The sequence below is a fragment of the Mus musculus genome, chromosome 15 (genome assembly GCF_000001635.26).
Source record: "Mus musculus strain C57BL/6J chromosome 15, GRCm38.p6 C57BL/6J".
NCBI lineage: Eukaryota > Metazoa > Chordata > Mammalia > Rodentia > Muridae > Mus > Mus musculus.
In genome coordinates, this window is record NC_000081.6 from 89,002,759 (window position 1) to 89,020,504 (window position 17,746).

The window sequence follows — 17,746 nt, forward strand, 5'->3', positions numbered from 1 at the left end:
GTCGAGAGATCGGGCATCTACCTCTGCTCCCTCAATGCAGCGTGAGCTGTGTCAGCTTGCAGGCCCTGTTCTCTCTCTCCACTTCTCCCCAGTTTTTCTGCCATTTCCGTAGCTCTGTCCTTTGCCTTACTGGATGAAAACCTGCTGTGAATTTGAGTGCAGCTAGCTAGATGAAGGTAGAAGCTTGGGATGAACCTAGATTTCTCCAGAGAAACAGCCAAGAACCAGCAGGTTCCACACAAGGTGGCTTTTACCAAGTGTGCTCTCATCAGTGATGTGTCAGTATCTCTTCTAGTACCTTGCCTTCGCTAAAAGTGCAGGAATAAAAAGTTAGCGCCTTGGGAAGTTAAAACTGACTTATTCTCTAAGGACTTCCTGGGACTTCCCTATCTTGTTCCCTATAGCTTGCATAGCTCTGCCTAGCTCTGTTGCAGAAATGAGAATACCAAGCCACAGCTTGTATGGAGACAGGATTCTGAACCCAGAGTGACCTAGTCTAATTTTCATGTCAGGTGTTTCCATTGACAAGTGAACTCTAGCCTTTCTGAAACAGGTCAGAGTGTCTGAGAAGAAATATCTCATATGAGCATCACGGAAACCTGAAGTATTCTGGAATCTGAAGATGTCTAAATGTTACCATGACCTAAAGCTTCAGATTTTGTTTCATTTCAGAAAATTTATACCTGATAAAATCAATATAAGTATTGCAAAATGAAGAAGAATAATATGCTAGAAGTTATAGAAGTATAGCTCAGTTACATCTCAAAACTGGGGGAAAACTTAAAAATCTGAAACATTTCTGGACCTATACATTAAAGATAAGACATACTCCTAAACATATAAGACATCTAGATTAAGAATTACTTTGAGTTCAGTCAGTACTTGCTATGTAATCATGAGAAACTGAATTCAGTCTCCAGAACCCATATTAAAAAGCATGTCACAGTGATGTGCCATGTTGTAATCCCACCACTGGGGAGGTGGAGACAGACAGATCCCTAGGCCAGAGAGACTGTTGGAAAAAACCAAGGTTGATAAACCTGAGGAACAACACCCAAAGGTGTCTTCTGGCCTCTACAAGTGTGTATGTACTGCACACATGTGTGCACACACAAAGGTACACGCTTATACACTTTGACCTAACTTTTTTATGTTTTAAGGAACTCGAGGCGACAACTTCCAAGTTTTCTTCCACAGTATCCAATACCAGATAGACTTAAAAAATGTGTGGAGCAGAAGATTGACATCCTGACTTTCCAGCCGCTTCTTGCAGAGGTAGGAGAACATCTGAGGTAGGAGTGGTGGGTGCTGCTCACCACTGTGCTCATGCACGACCAGGGCGAGTTCTCGGACTCAGATCTCCTGTCAGGATTCCACCACAGATTTACAGATTACACTTCAAGCTCATAGTCCGTCGTGGGAGGAAGTCAGGACAGGTACTCACGCACGGCAGGGACCTGGAGGCAGGAGCTTATGCAGAGGCCATGGTGCTGCTTACTGGTTTGTTTCCCATGGCTTGCTCAGCCTGCTTTCCTCTAAAACTCACCATGAGCTCTAATTGAGCTCCTCCCCCATTGAGCACTAATTGAGGAAATACCTTACAGCTGGATCTCATGGAGGCATTTTCTCAACTGAGACTTTTTCTTGTCTGATGACTCTTAACTTGTGTCAGGTTGGCACGCAAAACCAGCCCAGTACATCTGGGAAAGTGGCTCAGGAGTGAGGTATTTGCTATGCAACCACGAGGGCCTGAGTTCATTTCCTGTCACTCAATTTAAAACACAGATGGGATGTGTCTAACCTGGCTGGAAATGGAGATGGGGATTCCAGGGCTCCCTAGCCAGTCAGTGTAGCCAAAATGGTGAGCTCCGGGTTCAGTGAGAACCTGTCTCAAAAGGTAAGATGAAAGGGCCTGGAGAGGTGCCTCTGCAGCTAATAGCACTTGCTCCTAGTGCAGAGGACCTGCATTTGGCTCCCAGCACCCACATGGTGATTCACAACCTTCTGTGACACCAGGTGTAGTGTCTCTAGTGCTCTCTTCTGCCCCTACCTCACAGCACTGCATGAATGTGGTGTACCTGCTACACGAGCAAGCAAACATTTGTACACTTCAAAACAATAAAATCTTAAAAACAGAAGGTAGAAGAGTGAGGAAGAAGACATTCTGACACCACTCTCTGGACTCTACATGTACCCAACACATTCAAGTGTTCCTACATGTACACATGTGCATACACACACACACACACACACACACACACAGAGGCCTGGACTATGGCAGTGAATAGAGAGGTTTAGCCAATGAAGAGCCAAAACCCTATGGTCCTCCACAAGCCTGAGGATGAGGTGTGCCGGTCAGGTGCATAGTCTCGGATCCTGATTGTCTTGTCTGGGGTGAGCCATTTAGACATCTGGACTCCATGGCTGCTTGTTTCCCTGCCACAGGCCCGGGAAGGCTGTTCTGCCTTCATAGACCGCATGACTCTTTTTCAGCTCTTGAACATGTCAAACTACAAGGAGAAGTTCTCCACCCTGCTGTGGCTAGAGGAGATCCATGCAGAAATCGAGCTGAAGGAGTACAACATGAGCAGAGTTGTCCTCAAGAGGAAGGGGGATCTGCTGGTCCTGGAGGTCCCCGGGCTCGCAGAGAGCCGGCCTTCCCTCTATGCAGGTGCGCTCTCAGATCTCCCTGTGATTATAAAGATGACAGAGAAGAACTGGATGTACACTTGGATTATCCCATTTCTGTCCTTGGAAGCAACATCTACATAAATGGGAATGACCCAGAGTATATGCTATCCATGTTTCTCTGTTAGATATTATCTTTAAGCAGCAAATACCAGAAATGTTATAGTTTATTATACTTCATTAAGACTTGATTTCATAATAAAATGGGAAATGATTTTATGTTTGACACATGGTAATTTTTTTAACCTAGGTGACAAACTGATTTTAAAATCTCAAGAATACAATGGACATGTCATTGAATATATCGGCTATGTCATGGAGGTGAGAAGATAATCCTCAGAAGAAGTCACACTCACCCATCTGCCTCTGAGCAGGGACTCCAGTGGCTTCGTCTGCGTTGTGGGACATTTAAAGACATGGCAAATCTTTGAGTAATCTTTGCTGTGTAAAGGGAACTTCCTGTCTAAAAAAGTTTATAATTCTCATCTATATAGAACTACTCGTAAGCCGTGTTTGTATTTAATCAGCTTTGGGCACTGTGTACATGATGAGGAAGAGCTAGCAAGTGGGAGCCTCAGGAGGAGGGGCGGGCACTCTAAGTGAGTGTGGTGCTGAGGCTTTTTAGTGGACGCTGTGTGTTCCATAAATCAGGTGCTACACCCTCCATCTCAGTGTAGCTTCCCTTGGTTCTGCCATCAGTTTTCTGTCTAGAACATGGGGTAGGATACTCAGGCTGGTGCAGAAGGCTGGACTCAGTAGGCCTGGATGGTTTAGTTGGTGGAGAAGCCGCATCTGAAACAAGTAGTTCTCGCACCGAGGTCAACTCTGACACCTTCCAATCAGCAGGATGGGCCAGTGTAATCTCTTGGTCCTGGAAAAATTGTGCCCTACTAGGAGAGCCAATTTGTAGAGTTTGGGGAGAGAAGACTCATTTGAGCCCTTGCTGAGAGCTACCCACTAAACAGCCGCCTCCCCTCACAGAGGATCTTCCTGCCAAGCATGCACTAGATTTCTTAATTAGGCTTCTATTGTAATAAAACCCCATATCCAAAAGCAACGAAGAAATGATTTAATTGACTTAGAGCTACAGTTTATCATCAAAGGAAACCAAAGTGTGAACCTTCAAGGCAGGGACCTGGAGGCAGAAGCCATGGAGAAGAGCAGCTTATTGACTCGTGTCTCATGGCTTGCTCAGCCTGATATCTTACTTCAGGCAGACGACCTAGTAAGGGTTAGCACCATCTACAGTGGGCTGGGCCTTCCCAGATCAGTCACTAACTTGACAGTGAGGTGTTTTCTCAGTTGAGGTTTGCTCTTCTCAAATGACATCTTGTGACAGATTAACTAGGATTCTAGGGAACACACAGCCTTCGCGGCCTTCCCGGTACCCCTCTTGCCTTTACTCCTGAGTCATCTGTGCTTCTTTAAAGCTGTGTAAGGCTTAAGTTGCCTTGTGCCTGCTTAGGTGTGTCTTTCCATTTCTCATTTGCAGCTTTCTCAGAGAAGAGGGTCCAGTCAGTCTACAGTGTCATAGGCTGGCGAGGGCCATGGCTGTCATTTTCAGCAGCTTGGCTTCCGTGTGCTTAGTGACCTGAGGTTGTGGACTCCCTTTCAGTTTTTGTAATCTCTGGGTAACTCAGCAGCCTCTGCTGGGCAGCCTTCCTAGGGAAGGGCTGTGGCAGCATCTTCTGAGAATGGCAGCCACTCTGTGACAGGGCCGCGGGTAGCCACAGCTTCAGCTGCCACAGCTTCAGCTGCTGCCTGCCTGAGGGTGATTGGGTTTGCTGGGCTGCTTCTCCTCCCACTGCTCTCCTTCTTTGCTATGCAGGAGAAAGTATGAGCTGTTATTTTATGCAGGCTCAACTTTACTTATTCCCAGTACTGCTCAAAAGGGAAGGCCTGGTGTGGCACGTGGATGACGTGGAGTGTGCGGCAGGTTGTCAGTGTACGTGTCACAGGGGTGTTGCTGATGTGAATGGAGACATCCTCCTGTTTGTATAGCTTAAGGATATGTAAGATACCAAACTTTGAAACAATATTTTCATATTGTATTGTCAAATACAGATGCGAGATTTTCCCAGGAAGGCCAGTCTACTTTGTAGAAGTTGAATCCCTCACTTATAATTTTTTTTTAGATTCATGAAGAAGATGTAACTCTTAAACTTAATCCAGGATTTGAACAAATGTATAATTTTGAACCTATGGATGTGGAGTTTACATACAATCGGTAAGGTTTTAGTGAGTTTGATACAAATGTTTTTCATTCTCCCAGATGGTCTGTCCTGAGTAACTCAGTTGAAGTCTCCATGAGCATGGAAGAGATGGTATATTAGCCATGCTGTACTCTGTAGATGATCCATGTGTTAGGTCCCAAGCCCCCAGAGAACACACTGCCACTGCCTATCTCCCCAAATGGCAGTCTGAGCAGCTCAGGCTGGATGCTGACGGGGAGAATGGAAGGATTGCTCAGCCTTCCTTCCCGAGCCACTCCCTTTCCTCCCCTGGCAAAGGGGGCATCTGGCTCTTGACTGGCACATTCCTGTGGTGCATATCAAAGCCACTGTGCTCTTCTGGCCTGCAAGTCCCCACACTAGCCCTAGGTTGAGAGATTCCTGGCAGTCACCATTGTGCTACTCGCTCTGTCCCTGAGAGAGAACCATGTAGCAGTCTCGGTCATGATGAACCTCTTCCTACCCATGGAGAAGTCCAGCTTAGTGCGTTCAGTGCACCCTCACAACTGGTGCCAAAACCTGGGAGAACCGTGGGCCCCTTTCCAAAGGTCTAGCCCCTGCTAACTGACTCACTGCGTATGAGGACTTCTGAGTGTCGGCATTTCTCTTGGGGAGGGTAAGGAACGTTGGTACTGTTAGGATATTGTCATCTAGCCCTTGAAAGCATGGAGCTCGCCATTTGTTTACATCTTTCTGGAGTTTCTTGTATCAATATGCACTTTTCAGTTGTAGCTTTTGCATATTTGTGGCAGATTTGTTCCTTGTTTTGTTTTTGTTTTTGTTTTTTGAGACATGGTTTCTCTGTGTAGCTCTGGGTATCTTGAAACTCACTCTAGATCAGCCTGGCTTGAATTTGGAGATTGTACCCTGTCTCCTGAGTACTGAGATTAAAGTACTGGATATTTTTATTTCTTGAGTAAGGTTCTCACTATATAGCCTTGTCTGGCCTAGAACTCAACAATGTAGGCCAGGCAGCCCTCAAACTCCCAGAGATTCACCTGTGTCTTCCTCCTGAGTGTTAGGATTATAGCTGTGCACCACTACTCCTGACCCTGTTTTTGGTTTTGGAGTGTTTTTTTTTATTTTTCAGTTTAATATCATTGTAAATAGTATTAACTTTAATTTCCAATAGCTTGCTCTCAGTATGCCCTCTCAGCAAGGAATCCAAGGTGTAAACTCAGCTTTGCCTATGAGATGAATGGTACCTAGTCATGCTGTGGTTCCTTTTTATGTTTGTTAGGTCTGGCTTGCAAAATGTATTCACTTTTATACTTACAAGATATATTAGTCTACAGTAAACCCCCTACATACACTGTATATTCTGGCAAACTTTATGTAGAATGAGCATCATTTCTTCCTGAGATATTTGGTAGAGTTCCCTCTGAAGCCTTTTAGATCTGGAGTTTTCTTTGTAGGACACTTTTGAGTTTTGTATTATGTTGTTCTACTAAAATAAAGGATCCTTTAGATTTAGTATTAGGTTCTTTTTATCTGTACACATATGTATGTGTACATGTGTGCACACATGCATATGAGCATGTATGTTATATGTTGGGTGTGTGTGGCACACAGTGCACATGGAGGTCAGGAAAGATGTTGTGGAGTCAGTTGTCTTCTTCGGTCTTTACTTGGTTTGGGAGTTAAACTCAGGTCGTCAGATGTGGTGGCAAGTGGCTTTACCCCCTGAGCCATCTTCCTGGCCTGCTTAGTCACCATTTGGTGCTAGAAATCTAATTTTAATCCTCTGTAAGATCAGTCAGTGCTCTTACTTACTGAGTCATCTTGACAGTCCTAAAAGTTTGTATTTTAATGACCTGGTCTGAGACTCCAGTTCTGGCTTCACTGGTGTGGTCTTCTCTGCTGTTCTTCTGTTCCACTGAGCTTTGCTCTGATCTTGTAGTATTTCCTTTTTCGTATTTACTTCCAGCTCCATCTGCTTCTCCTTCAGTTTTTCATGTTACAGGTGAAGAACGTACGTTGAAGGCCTTCCTTCTTCTGCCTCACGTGTTCAGTGCTGTGTGGATAGTGCTCTGAGTTACTTTGCCACTCTAGTTCAGTTGCTGGTCATTTAGTCCCCAGTGACATAGTAAAGATTGTTTTCTAAAGATTATGTGTGTATGCGTGTGAGTGTGTGGGTGTGCAGGCAAATGTGTGCAAAGGACAGAGGATGGCAACCATGTTTCCTGGAGGTGGAGGTACAGGTTGTAACATGGACGCTAGAATCTGAAGTCTAGTCCTCTACAAGAGCAGAGAATACTGTAAACAGCTGAACCATGTCTCCAGCCCCAAGATTCTTTTCATGTTGTACTAAGATGCTAAAATAGACAGTTGACATCTTTGCAGTCGTCCTCTTGAAGTCCATCTTTGCAGTCGTCCTCTAGTTCATACCTGGGAAGTTGGTTTTGATGACCCTTTCTTTCTCATTTCTGCCCTCCTTTGGAAGCCTGTTTATTCTCCTGTGCCCCCCCCCCAAACACACACACACACACATGTGATCCCTACTTAATTTTTTCTCATTATCTAACTCTCTGTTAGAGTCAGTTTGGCCAAATCCTAGGATTACTGTCGCACCACTTATCTCTCTTTCTATGGAGTTTATCGTTCCAAGCAATTATGTTGCAGAACAGAGAAAAGCAGGGCTTCTACGGGTTCAGTGGGCCTTACAGAGATTCCAGAGCATGTACACGGTCCCAGGCGTGGATCCTAACAGTGGTCTTAGCATCCACCCTATACCCTGTAACAGTTGAGAATGGTCAGGTGCCTATCTATGTTGTATCCCACCCTGTCTGAGTTTTCAAGAAATCTGTTACGTGTCTCTAAAAAGGCATGAGTCAACTTCTGTGCTTTGCTTGTTGGAGCCGATTCTTTTGTGCTTTGGAGAGTTAGTAATCTTGTTTTACTGAAAAGTGGTTTTTATTCTTTGTTATTTTCCTACTTTCAAATGAATGAAACCTTGCAGGAAACCTGTTTTTCTTTTTACACAGTAAATAATTAATAGCGTCCTTACTCTTCTAGAAAGGATGGCACCTGCTACCCTCATCCCTGAGCTGTCTACAAATTTCCTAATTACCTGGTGTGTTGTGTAGATACAGGTAGTTAAAGCTCCATTTGGTCCTTCACTTTCCCTTCACATAGGAGCAGAACATGGGAGCCTTTATGACCCTGTCACGCCTGGCCTTTGACATGGTCCTTTATTTACAAGCCTTTGTTAAGGTTGTGTTAGTGTGTAATTGCTGAAAGTTAGTCATCTTGTCTGATTTCTGTTGCTCTGACAGAGACCACAAACTGGATAATTTATAATGAAATTATCTCACTTATCCTCACAGTTCTGAAGGCTTTGCAGCTTTGGTGAGGGCCTCCCAGCTGCATTGTAACATGGCAAGGGAGCACTGACAAGGGAGCACTGAAGGGAGCACTGGAGTGCGGGCCAGACACCACCAGGGCTGGCGGGAGTTTAAACTTACTTTGTAACAAAGCTATTCCCCCAACCTAATCACCTCCTAAAGGGCACACGTCCCAGAGCTACCACAGAGGTGGTTGATACACCATACACCACCAGCACATATGCCAAATTTCATCTAAGTTTTGGAGTTTGGAAGGAACATTCACATCATAACATTTATAATCAAGTTTTTGTAAATTCTAAACTTACGAAGTTCATTATTTTATGTTTTCTTTCTGGCAGGACCACAAGCAGACGGTGTCACTATGCACTTGAGCAGGTCATCCATTTGGGTGTAAAAGGTAGCATTCTGTGAGATTAGTAGCATTAAATCCTCCTAGAGCGCATTTATAGAGTTTGTGAAATTTGTTGTGCAAAATAGTTTCTTCAGTTCTTCGGTCATTTGTAAGAATTAAAATTATGTGACAGCACATGTATTTACCTTCCTGTTGGGTAGTTTCTCCACCACTACCACCCCCCCCTTTTTTTTTACTACTTCAGCTCTGTAAAGATAGCATACTTGAATAACTGAAAGTTAGTTCATTACTCTCTGCATTATACTCCTGGTAATGTAGTTTATCCTTGTTCTCACAGAGATAAGTTATGGCTAGTTGCAAAGTCTATGCAATAATACTTAATATTAAAACTAGGAAAGGAGAAATCTCCACAGAACAGAATGGAATGTGAACTGTTTCAGAACCAGCTATAGTAAAGATATTTAAGTAGTGTTCTTTCATACTTTAAAATAAATCTGTTCTTTCACTTTTTCTTGTTTCAAAGTATTATTTCCAGAAGAAATCATTTTACAGTCTCCTCAGGTGACAGGGAATTGGAGCCTTGCACAGGACACCAAAAATGATGGGCAGTCCATCACCAACATCACCAGAAATGATGGACAGTCCATGACCAAGGTAACCAGAAATGACAGCCAGTCCATCACCAACATCATCAGAAATGATGGACAGTCCATCACCAACGTCACCAGAAATGACGGGCAGCCCATCACCAAGGTAACCAGAAATAACAGCCAGTCAATCACCAACATCACCAGAAATGACGGGCAGCCCATCACCAAGGTAACCAGAAATGACAGCCAGTCCATCACCAATGTAGTGCTCTGATGACTTTAATACATTTAGATAAAATAACATGAACTTCTCAGTTGATTTGACTTTTAGGAGGAATGTTACTCACAAATAGTCTAAATTTCAGTTAAAATAAAACTAAAAGAGCTAGATGTGGTAGTTTACACCTTTAATCCCAGCACTCAGGAGGCAGAGGCAGTTGAATCTCTGAGTTAGAGGCCAGCCTGGTCTACAGAGTCAGTTCCAGGACAGCCAGGGCTGCAATGACAAACCCTTTCTTGAGAAAAAAAAGTGGTGGGTGTGGAGGGGTGCTGGAGAGATGGTTCATGTGTTAAGAGTGCTTGCTACTCTTCAGGAGTACCCAGATTTGACTCTCAGCACTTATGTGGCAGCTAACAGCTGCCTGTAACTCCAGTTCCAAAGGATATGGCACCATTGCTGTCCTTGAAATGCACTGTATACACATGGTACATAGACATACATACATACAAATCCATATATATACACACACACACAATAAAAATAATAAAATAGTCATAAGCTGTATTTAGTTCATATAGTTATATATAGACCAGAATGCTATACTACATTTAAACAATGAAAAATTAAGACATGGTAAGGTATAGTCTTACTGAATTATATTAAAATAGTGTGAATTTAGTTGGTACACTTCTTTAATCCCAGCACTTAGGAGTCAGAAACAGGAGGCTTTTTGTGAGTTTGAGGCCATCCTGATCTATAGATCAAATCACCCAGGGCTAGTTAGTATGACCCTGTGTGGAAAAAAAAAATGTTTGCACTCTTTTGTATTCACTGGAGTAGGGGGATGCCATCATGTGCTTGTGTCTTCACAGAAAATGTCTGGAAGGATGCACAGCCAGCAGAATGTTAACATCTATAATCTGTCAGTGTCACAGAGACACTTGATTTTTTACTTCTCTAATGCCGTCATTCTGTGACTGGAAACTCAGTGCCTATGTGTTGGAAGTCGTGCACTGGGCTCTTAGTGAATACAGTAGAGGTGGTTTTATTTATCATTGTGTTCCTAGTGACATGAAGAATGATCCATGCCAGCTTGGAGTTTGCAAACTGCAATCGTGTGCTACTGAAATGTGATTTCATGAGAATATCTTCAGTGTGTAATAATATACAACTTCAAATTACATATAGTGTTTAGAAACTTTTACTATTCTATAAGTATAGAATGCAAGAGTTAGGATTCTTGTTGCTTGGAATCTCTAATTGATTTATTGTGAAGTGTTTTAGCATAAGTGTTAGTTATACATATTAATGGATTTCATCATGGCACTCTAATACATATACATAATAGATTCTGAGCACAATCATACCTCATTGCTCACCCTGTCCTCTCCTCCTCCTTTATCCTTTTCCCAGTTAATCCCCTCTACTTCCATACCTTTTGTTAGGGTTGCTTACAGGATCATGATTGAGAGTCTACTCACAGTAGTGTGAGCATCTTACCAGTTGCTATACCACTGAAGAAAACATAACTCCCTCTCCCTCTCCCTCTCCCTCTCCCTCTCCCTCTCCCTCTCCCTCTCCCTCTCCCTCTCCCTCTCCCTCTCCCTCTCCCTCTCCCTCTCCCTCTCCCTCTCCCCTCAGCCATTAGCTGTGCACAAATCATCTGGGAGTGGAGTCTGTCCAGCTAGTCCTATTCAGGTACCACAACTGCTTTGACCTGGGAAGCGCAATGTCTTCTCGTGCCAGAAATGGAGTCCACGTGGGGGTCACACTTTCCTCTGGCTCTTACATCCTTCCTGCTCCGTATTCTGTGACACTGCCTTGGAGGTGATGACACAGATGTCCCATGTATGGCTGGACATTGCACAGGGCAGACATTCATTTATTCTCAGCACTCTGACCAGTTATGAGTGTCTGTAGTCATCATTGACTACTGTTAACAGAAAATGAACTCTGACAAAGCTGATGACAACACTTACTGCAAGCATTAAACACAGTCACTTAGAAGCAAGGCCAAGGGAGATGATGGCTCCGTGGGTAAAGCACTGCTGGTCAACAGTGAGGACTTGAGTTCAAACCTTAGACAGGGGTGCACTGTCCTCCAGCACTCCTACACAGTGAGAGTAGTATCAGGAGACTCCCTGGACACTTGGAGGCCAGCCAGCCTGTAGTCCACAGCAGTGAACAATAAAGCAGCCCTGTCTCAAGGTGTACCATGGGGAATGACACCCAAGACTGTCCTCTGACCTACATATTGTCAACAATGGCATGTGCACATTGACACTCATGCAAACATGTACACACATTCATATATACACAACACACACAGAGTGAGTGAGTTGACAGAAAAAGACAGATCGAGAACAACAGTTACAGGATGACTACTCAGTCATAGACACACTATAAATGAAAAATTTTAAATGTTATCCATTAAAAATCATCAGCAATGTATTCCCTTCTAGACTTTTTATTCTGATCTGAAAATAGAAGTGTTCATTGAGCACAGATAACTTTGATCCGTAAGCCTCAGAGTCCTTCGTCACCCTGCTCCTGCTTCGTTCTGTTGCCTGATTCCTGAGAAGGGGACGGGGCGGGAGGAAAGGGATAGTAGGGCGGGTGGATAGAAGCTCCAGCTCCTTAGTGAGCTTCCTGGCTGGCTGAGTGCTGCGCTCAGAAGTGCACAGTACTATTTCTAGCCAAGTTTCAAGTCAATCCTAGCATGCCATTGGTCAGTCAACCAAGATGGTCCTACAGGGGCTGGAGAGACCGCTCAGGAGCTAAGATCATCTTCCCAAAGACCCAGGTTGGACTCCCAGCACCCACATAGCGGCTAACAACTGTCTGTAGTTTCAGTTCCAGCAAAGCAGACTCCCTCTTCAGGCCTCCACGTGTACTATACACTCTGTGGTACACAGGCATACGTGGAGGTAAAATGTTTATATAAAAATAAATATTTTTTTAAAGATGAAAGTATATGAAAATTTTTTAAAAAAAGGATTAGAAATATAATTCCAGTGGAAGATAGACCTAGCATACTGGAGGCCTGGAGTTCAGGCCCCAACACTCTCTCCAAAACCTCCTACAAAATAAATAAAGCAGCAGTTTGAGACATTGGGTATCAGCTATACTAAGACTTGCTCTTGAGCAAGAGAAAGCAAGTGAGGTGGACAGGGCTGTGTATAACATAGCACTTAGAGAGCAGAGAACAACCCAGGAGAGAGCCACTTGAGCTGAGGAGACAGCGTGCTGAGGAGAGAGCAGGTGACAGCAGACTCCCAGCACTGACAGAGTTCCCTGAAGTTTCTACTCTGTCTGTAAGCTTATGAGAAGATGGCCAAGGCTGGAAGGCAACACCTCCCAGTGTTGACTCAGTACTGCAACCAGAGAGCCTAGCTATGGTCTCAGGACTGTGCTCATAGACTGACGGGCGGCGGGCAGGCAAGAGCAAGCCTTAAAAGTTCCAGGCTGTTGATTTGTATCAGGTTGTCAGTCACACAGTGAGTCTGAGGCTGGACTGGCCTGACAGCCTGTCTTGAAAAACAAAGCAGTCATCCTGCTTCGGCCTCCTGGATATCAAAATTCTAGGCTTGTGCCACTGTGCTGGATGGCTGGGCTTCAAGTGTTGAAGTCAAGGAAATAAAAATCAGAGGCCAGTTACTCCCAGAAAGTAAAAAGTGGCACATGAAAAGACAAGTGACCACACGGGTAGCCGTGACTATAGAACAACAGTGACAGCCATATAAAACCCTAAGTCCTGACAGAACACTGGAAGGAAGACAGGAACAACAGAAGTCTAGTCGGTGCGATGTGTGTCTTAAGGATGTAGACAAAGGGAAGAAGCATCAGAGCTGGTAACATACATGTTACATAGATGTCCTGAGGCCGGTAGCCAAGGGCTTGCCTTTGCAAAGGTTGATGGGACACAGGCGTGCTGGGGGAGGAAGCAGTAACTGCTTCTAGGTCTTTTCATACTCTCGGCTTCTTCTTTTTTTTTTTTTTTTTTTTTTTTTTCTTTGAGACAGGATTTCTCTGTGTAGCCCTGGCTGTCCTGGAACTCACTCTGTAGACCGGGCTGGCCTCGGAACTCAGAAATCCGCCTGCCCCTGCCCCCAAGTGCTGGGATTAAAGGCGTGTGCCACCACGCCCGGCTTCTCGACTTCTTAATCACTGTGTGTGTGTGTGTGTGTGTGTGTGTGTGTGTGTGTGTGTGTGTGTTTGGCTCTCAGTTTATAAATTTAATCGTTACTTAAGAATGTTAGAAACACTAAGTTCTCTTTCTGAAATGAGTGACATGCACAGACTCAGAATAGCTTCAGATGGCCTCATGTGCTTGTTATTTGCATCTCAGAAAAGGAGGAGCCGAGAGAAAGTGTACAGGAGCTTACTGGGACCATGTGTGGTGTGCATAACTGTAACCTTAGCCCAGGCTACACAACAAGATTATAAAAATCCCAAGGTGTCTTGAAAAGATGGATAAAATGCTAAACCATAAGCTGGATTGGGGACAGAATACAAATACAAATATCAAGAATGGTAAATGTGACTCTTGAGTCCATAGCACTGTCCAGAGGGCAAGGGCATATTCTTGTGATAATTAATTTTACATGTTACCTTAACTGGGCCAAAGAGTGCCCAGAAGCTCTGTGAACCTTATTCTGGGTGTATCTCATCTTGTGGGTAAGACTGACATTTGTAAGTTGATAAAGCAGACCGCCCTCCCTGCTGGGCAGATGGCAGCCAGTCAGATGAAGCCTGAACAGATAAGCAGGCTGACAGGCCCTCCAACTTCCCAGCCCCCCCATCTTCTGTAGTAAAGGGGTTCTTCTGCCATCAGACTCAAACTGGAACATGGCTGTTCTTGCACCTTGCTTGAGACAAGCAGCCATCTTGCTGAAACTCGCATCTGTAGCAGCAAGCCTCCTGGTCCGCATTCCTTAGCCTTGGTCTAGAGCATCATCCCGTCCGTCTGTCTCCCCTCCTGGTCTTTAGCTTGCTGACTCAGGTTTTAGGACTCCTTTGAGACAATTCTAACACAGTTGCCTCTCTGCAGCCCATTTGGTAGTTGTTATTGTTTGGTTTTATTGTTTTGTCAACATGCCTAGCTTTTGATGTGAGTTTTCCATGCCTACATGGGAAGTATTTTGCCAACTGAACTATCTCCCATCACAAATCTGTAAATCTGTGCTTTCAAAGCAATCTTGACATCCCAACTAATTTTATTATTGTTTTCAATTTATCTGAGTCATCCTAACATGTAAGTTAAAAAATCTGATTAAAGATTTCATACATACATGAAATACATATTATAATGTGTATGTGTAAAAGGCCACAGATAACTGTGAAAAAGAATACTTACCCATCCTTACAGTAAAGTGGACTGCTAGACTGTGGTCAGACAAATACAGTTACAGGGCCTAGCAAGTGGACCAAAGCCACACCACTTGTCCTCTACAGCACCAATATGACAGGAATGAGGAAAAACACTGGGGAAGCCAGTGCTTGCATAGGCTTTGAACATGATTGACAGGCAGTGCTGGTTCTACGTGTTCTCAGGAAGGTATGGAGATGCTGTGTAGCAGAGGTCTCAGTGCTGATGGGAGAGGGCTTCCCAAGGTTGTCTGCCAGAGCTAAGCTCTAGACTGTGTTGTCAGCCTTCCCTGCTTAGGCCAGTCTCGGAAGAGGTGGGATGTATATTAATCAAATAAAACTTACCCTCTTTGTTTCAATTTTGTCATGACAAAACTCATTTCTATATTTCAAAGAGCTGAGAGAGAAACATAAACTTCTGGGCAGGTTTTTATTGACTGTCTCGAGTTTGAATTATGTTTCAAGAGGTAGACTTGACCTGTTCAAAGAATTGTTAAATATGACAGCAGAATGTTGTTGGTAGGTGTGCATGCTACTCTTTAAGCTTTTGAACACAAAGCTGATGCTGTAACTGCTTTCTTCATGATCATTTCTAGAACAAGAAAACAGTGAAGGACCAAACTAAACACACAACAGAGGAAAGGCACGTGGGTACCACGGACCAGCCAGAGAAGGCTTCCTCCACTGCAGAGACTAGTGAGTTGGGTACTTGTGTATAATGGGCTCAGACAAGAAGAGTGGAGAAACCTGTATTTGACAGGAGGTGCCTTGAGAAGTCCACTGTGGATGGTGAGACAGTGGTGACCGGCACACTGTCCACAGGGAGGGATGGGGACTCATCTGCTTGGTCCCGAGCGAGGGATGTCTTGATGGTTTAGATTAGATACTTTAGAAAACACTTAAGGTTGTGTATTCTTGTTATGTATGCTCTTACATTGTTGTATACTTTGTATATTTTACTCAGAGTCTTGCAAAAACACCTAGGCTGGTCTTAAATTCATGGACTCAAGTGATGCCTCACATAGCCTCAGTAGCAAGAACTATAGGCAGAGGTCAGCACACCTGACGGGCATCAACACCTTTAACTGACAAACACAAATATCAAGTAAACATTTTAAAAGGTGTTCAATGTCCTTAGCCATCAGAAAAATACAGATTAAAACTCTTCAAAATTCTATCTCACCCCAGTCAGAGAGGCTACTATCAAGAAGGCAGGCAAACAGTGCCGATAGAGAACCCATATTTACTGCTATTAATCTATCCCCAAAGTTTTAAAAGTAAAAACTAAAAGTAGGGCTGGAGAGATGGCTCAGTTATCCAGAGGACCCAGGTTCAGTTCCTAGTACCCACAACCATCTGCAACTTTACTTCCAGTGGATCTGACACCTTCTTCTGGCCTCTGTAGGCACTGCATACATGTGGTATATAGACATACATGCAGGCAAACACTCATACATATAAAATAGATCCTTTTCAAAAAAACTTAGAGGAAATACTATATTGTCCAGCTATACTACTGGATATTTACCCCCAAGAAATCTACGTCAATATACAAGAAATATTTGCAGATCCATACTTCCTGTTGGCACCAGCCCAGATGTCCATGAGCAGACAAATGGATAAAGTGTAATACACATACACAGTGGAATTGTATTAAGCCAGAGAAAATACTTACCTGGCAGGGGCGATACCATGATCACAAAGATGGTTTTCCCAGGGTGAGTTTTATCCATTGCACTCCAGATGTGCTGACCCCTGCGATTTCCCCAAATGTGGGAAACTGCATAATCTGTGGTAGTGGAGGACTGCGTTCACGCTCTCCCCTTTTACAAAAAAGAAAAAGAAAGGAAAATGAAATTGTGGCCCTTTTCAGGAAAATTGTAGAATGAAAATGATTGTTTCCTAAGCTTGGGAAGCCAAGTACCAAGTGCTCGTCTCTCACATTTAAATCTTAAATATTAGACGTGTGTGTGTGTGTGGGGGGGGTATATACGACATAAAGATAGAAAAGGGTACTAACTATGAGAAAGGATGAGGGGGCATCGGGAGAAAGAAAAGCCGATTAGAGAAAACCTGTGACATAAAAGCAGAATGTGGGGGGAGGGGAGGGAGGGAGAAGAAGGGGAGCAGCAGAAGTGTGGGGGGGGACTGGGCTGGGGAAAGTCAGCCAAGACCAAGTGCGCATGAAGGTGCTACCATGAAACTCACTGCTTCTGTTTTGTATGCTGTCTTTTAGAACAAATTTAAATCACCAGCAAAAAAAGTTTTTGAAACCTTGTATGGGGGCGGGGGAGCTGGAGAGATGGCTCAGTGGTTAAGAGCACTGGCTGCTCTTCCAGAGGTCCTGAGTTCAATTCCCAGCAACCACATGGTGGCTCACAACCATCTGTAATGAGATCTGATGCCCTCCTCTGGTGTGTCTGAAGACAGCGACAGTGTATAAATAAATAAATAAATAAATACCCACCCTGTGTGTACTATTTTAGGTGATGCTGGAGCTATAAATGCCTTTCCCTCTATTAGAAAGCTAAGTTACTTTTCCTGACTTTGCCTCAAAAACCACTGTCAGATGTTTCTGGAACGTGTTCTCCTGTCACACTGAAAGTTGTTGACATGGTCAGGTTCTGTTTGACCTTTCTGGCATCTCATGAAGTGTCATGCCAAGCTCTGTGCCTCTGACTAGGCTGTCTTTCCACTTGAAATGCAGTGGATGAAATCCAGATCCCAAAAGCACGAGATAAGGAGTTCTTCAACCCAGTGCTCAATGAAAACCAAAAGCTGGCCGTGAGGAGGATCCTGAGTGGCGACTGCCGGCCTCTCCCATATATCCTTTTTGGACCTCCGGGAACTGGAAAGACTGTGACTATAATCGAGGCTGTTTTGCAGGTGAGGAGGGTGGGGCTGGTTGCTGTGGGTCTGTGCTGTGCTTAAGTGCTTGTGTCTGGAAAAGT

General features: G+C 44.1%; 1 protein-coding gene and 1 non-coding gene across 4 annotated transcripts in view; both read left to right on the forward strand.

Moving 5' to 3' along the window:
* Positions 1-17,746, forward strand: part of Mov10l1 (Mov10 like RISC complex RNA helicase 1) — a 72,262-nt gene that overhangs the window by 19,868 nt on the left and 34,648 nt on the right. For 2 of the 3 annotated variants that reach the window (XM_006521556.1, NM_031260.2), the window contains exons 10-17: positions 1,161-1,275; positions 2,494-2,671; positions 2,939-3,009; positions 4,824-4,915; positions 8,605-8,663; positions 9,142-9,437; positions 15,392-15,491; positions 17,503-17,681. In XM_006521556.1, the coding sequence (XP_006521619.1) occupies positions 1,161-1,275; positions 2,494-2,671; positions 2,939-3,009; positions 4,824-4,915; positions 8,605-8,663; positions 9,142-9,437; positions 15,392-15,491; positions 17,503-17,681 (1,090 nt within the window). The remainder of the gene's footprint in view (positions 1-1,160; positions 1,276-2,493; positions 2,672-2,938; positions 3,010-4,823; positions 4,916-8,604; positions 8,664-9,141; positions 9,438-15,391; positions 15,492-17,502; positions 17,682-17,746) is intronic. The other variant, XM_006521557.1, reaches the window with a different exon arrangement.
* Positions 16,463-16,621, forward strand: Gm23737. Its single transcript, XR_003951730.1, has one exon. It is a non-coding gene; the product is annotated as a U1 spliceosomal RNA (small nuclear RNA).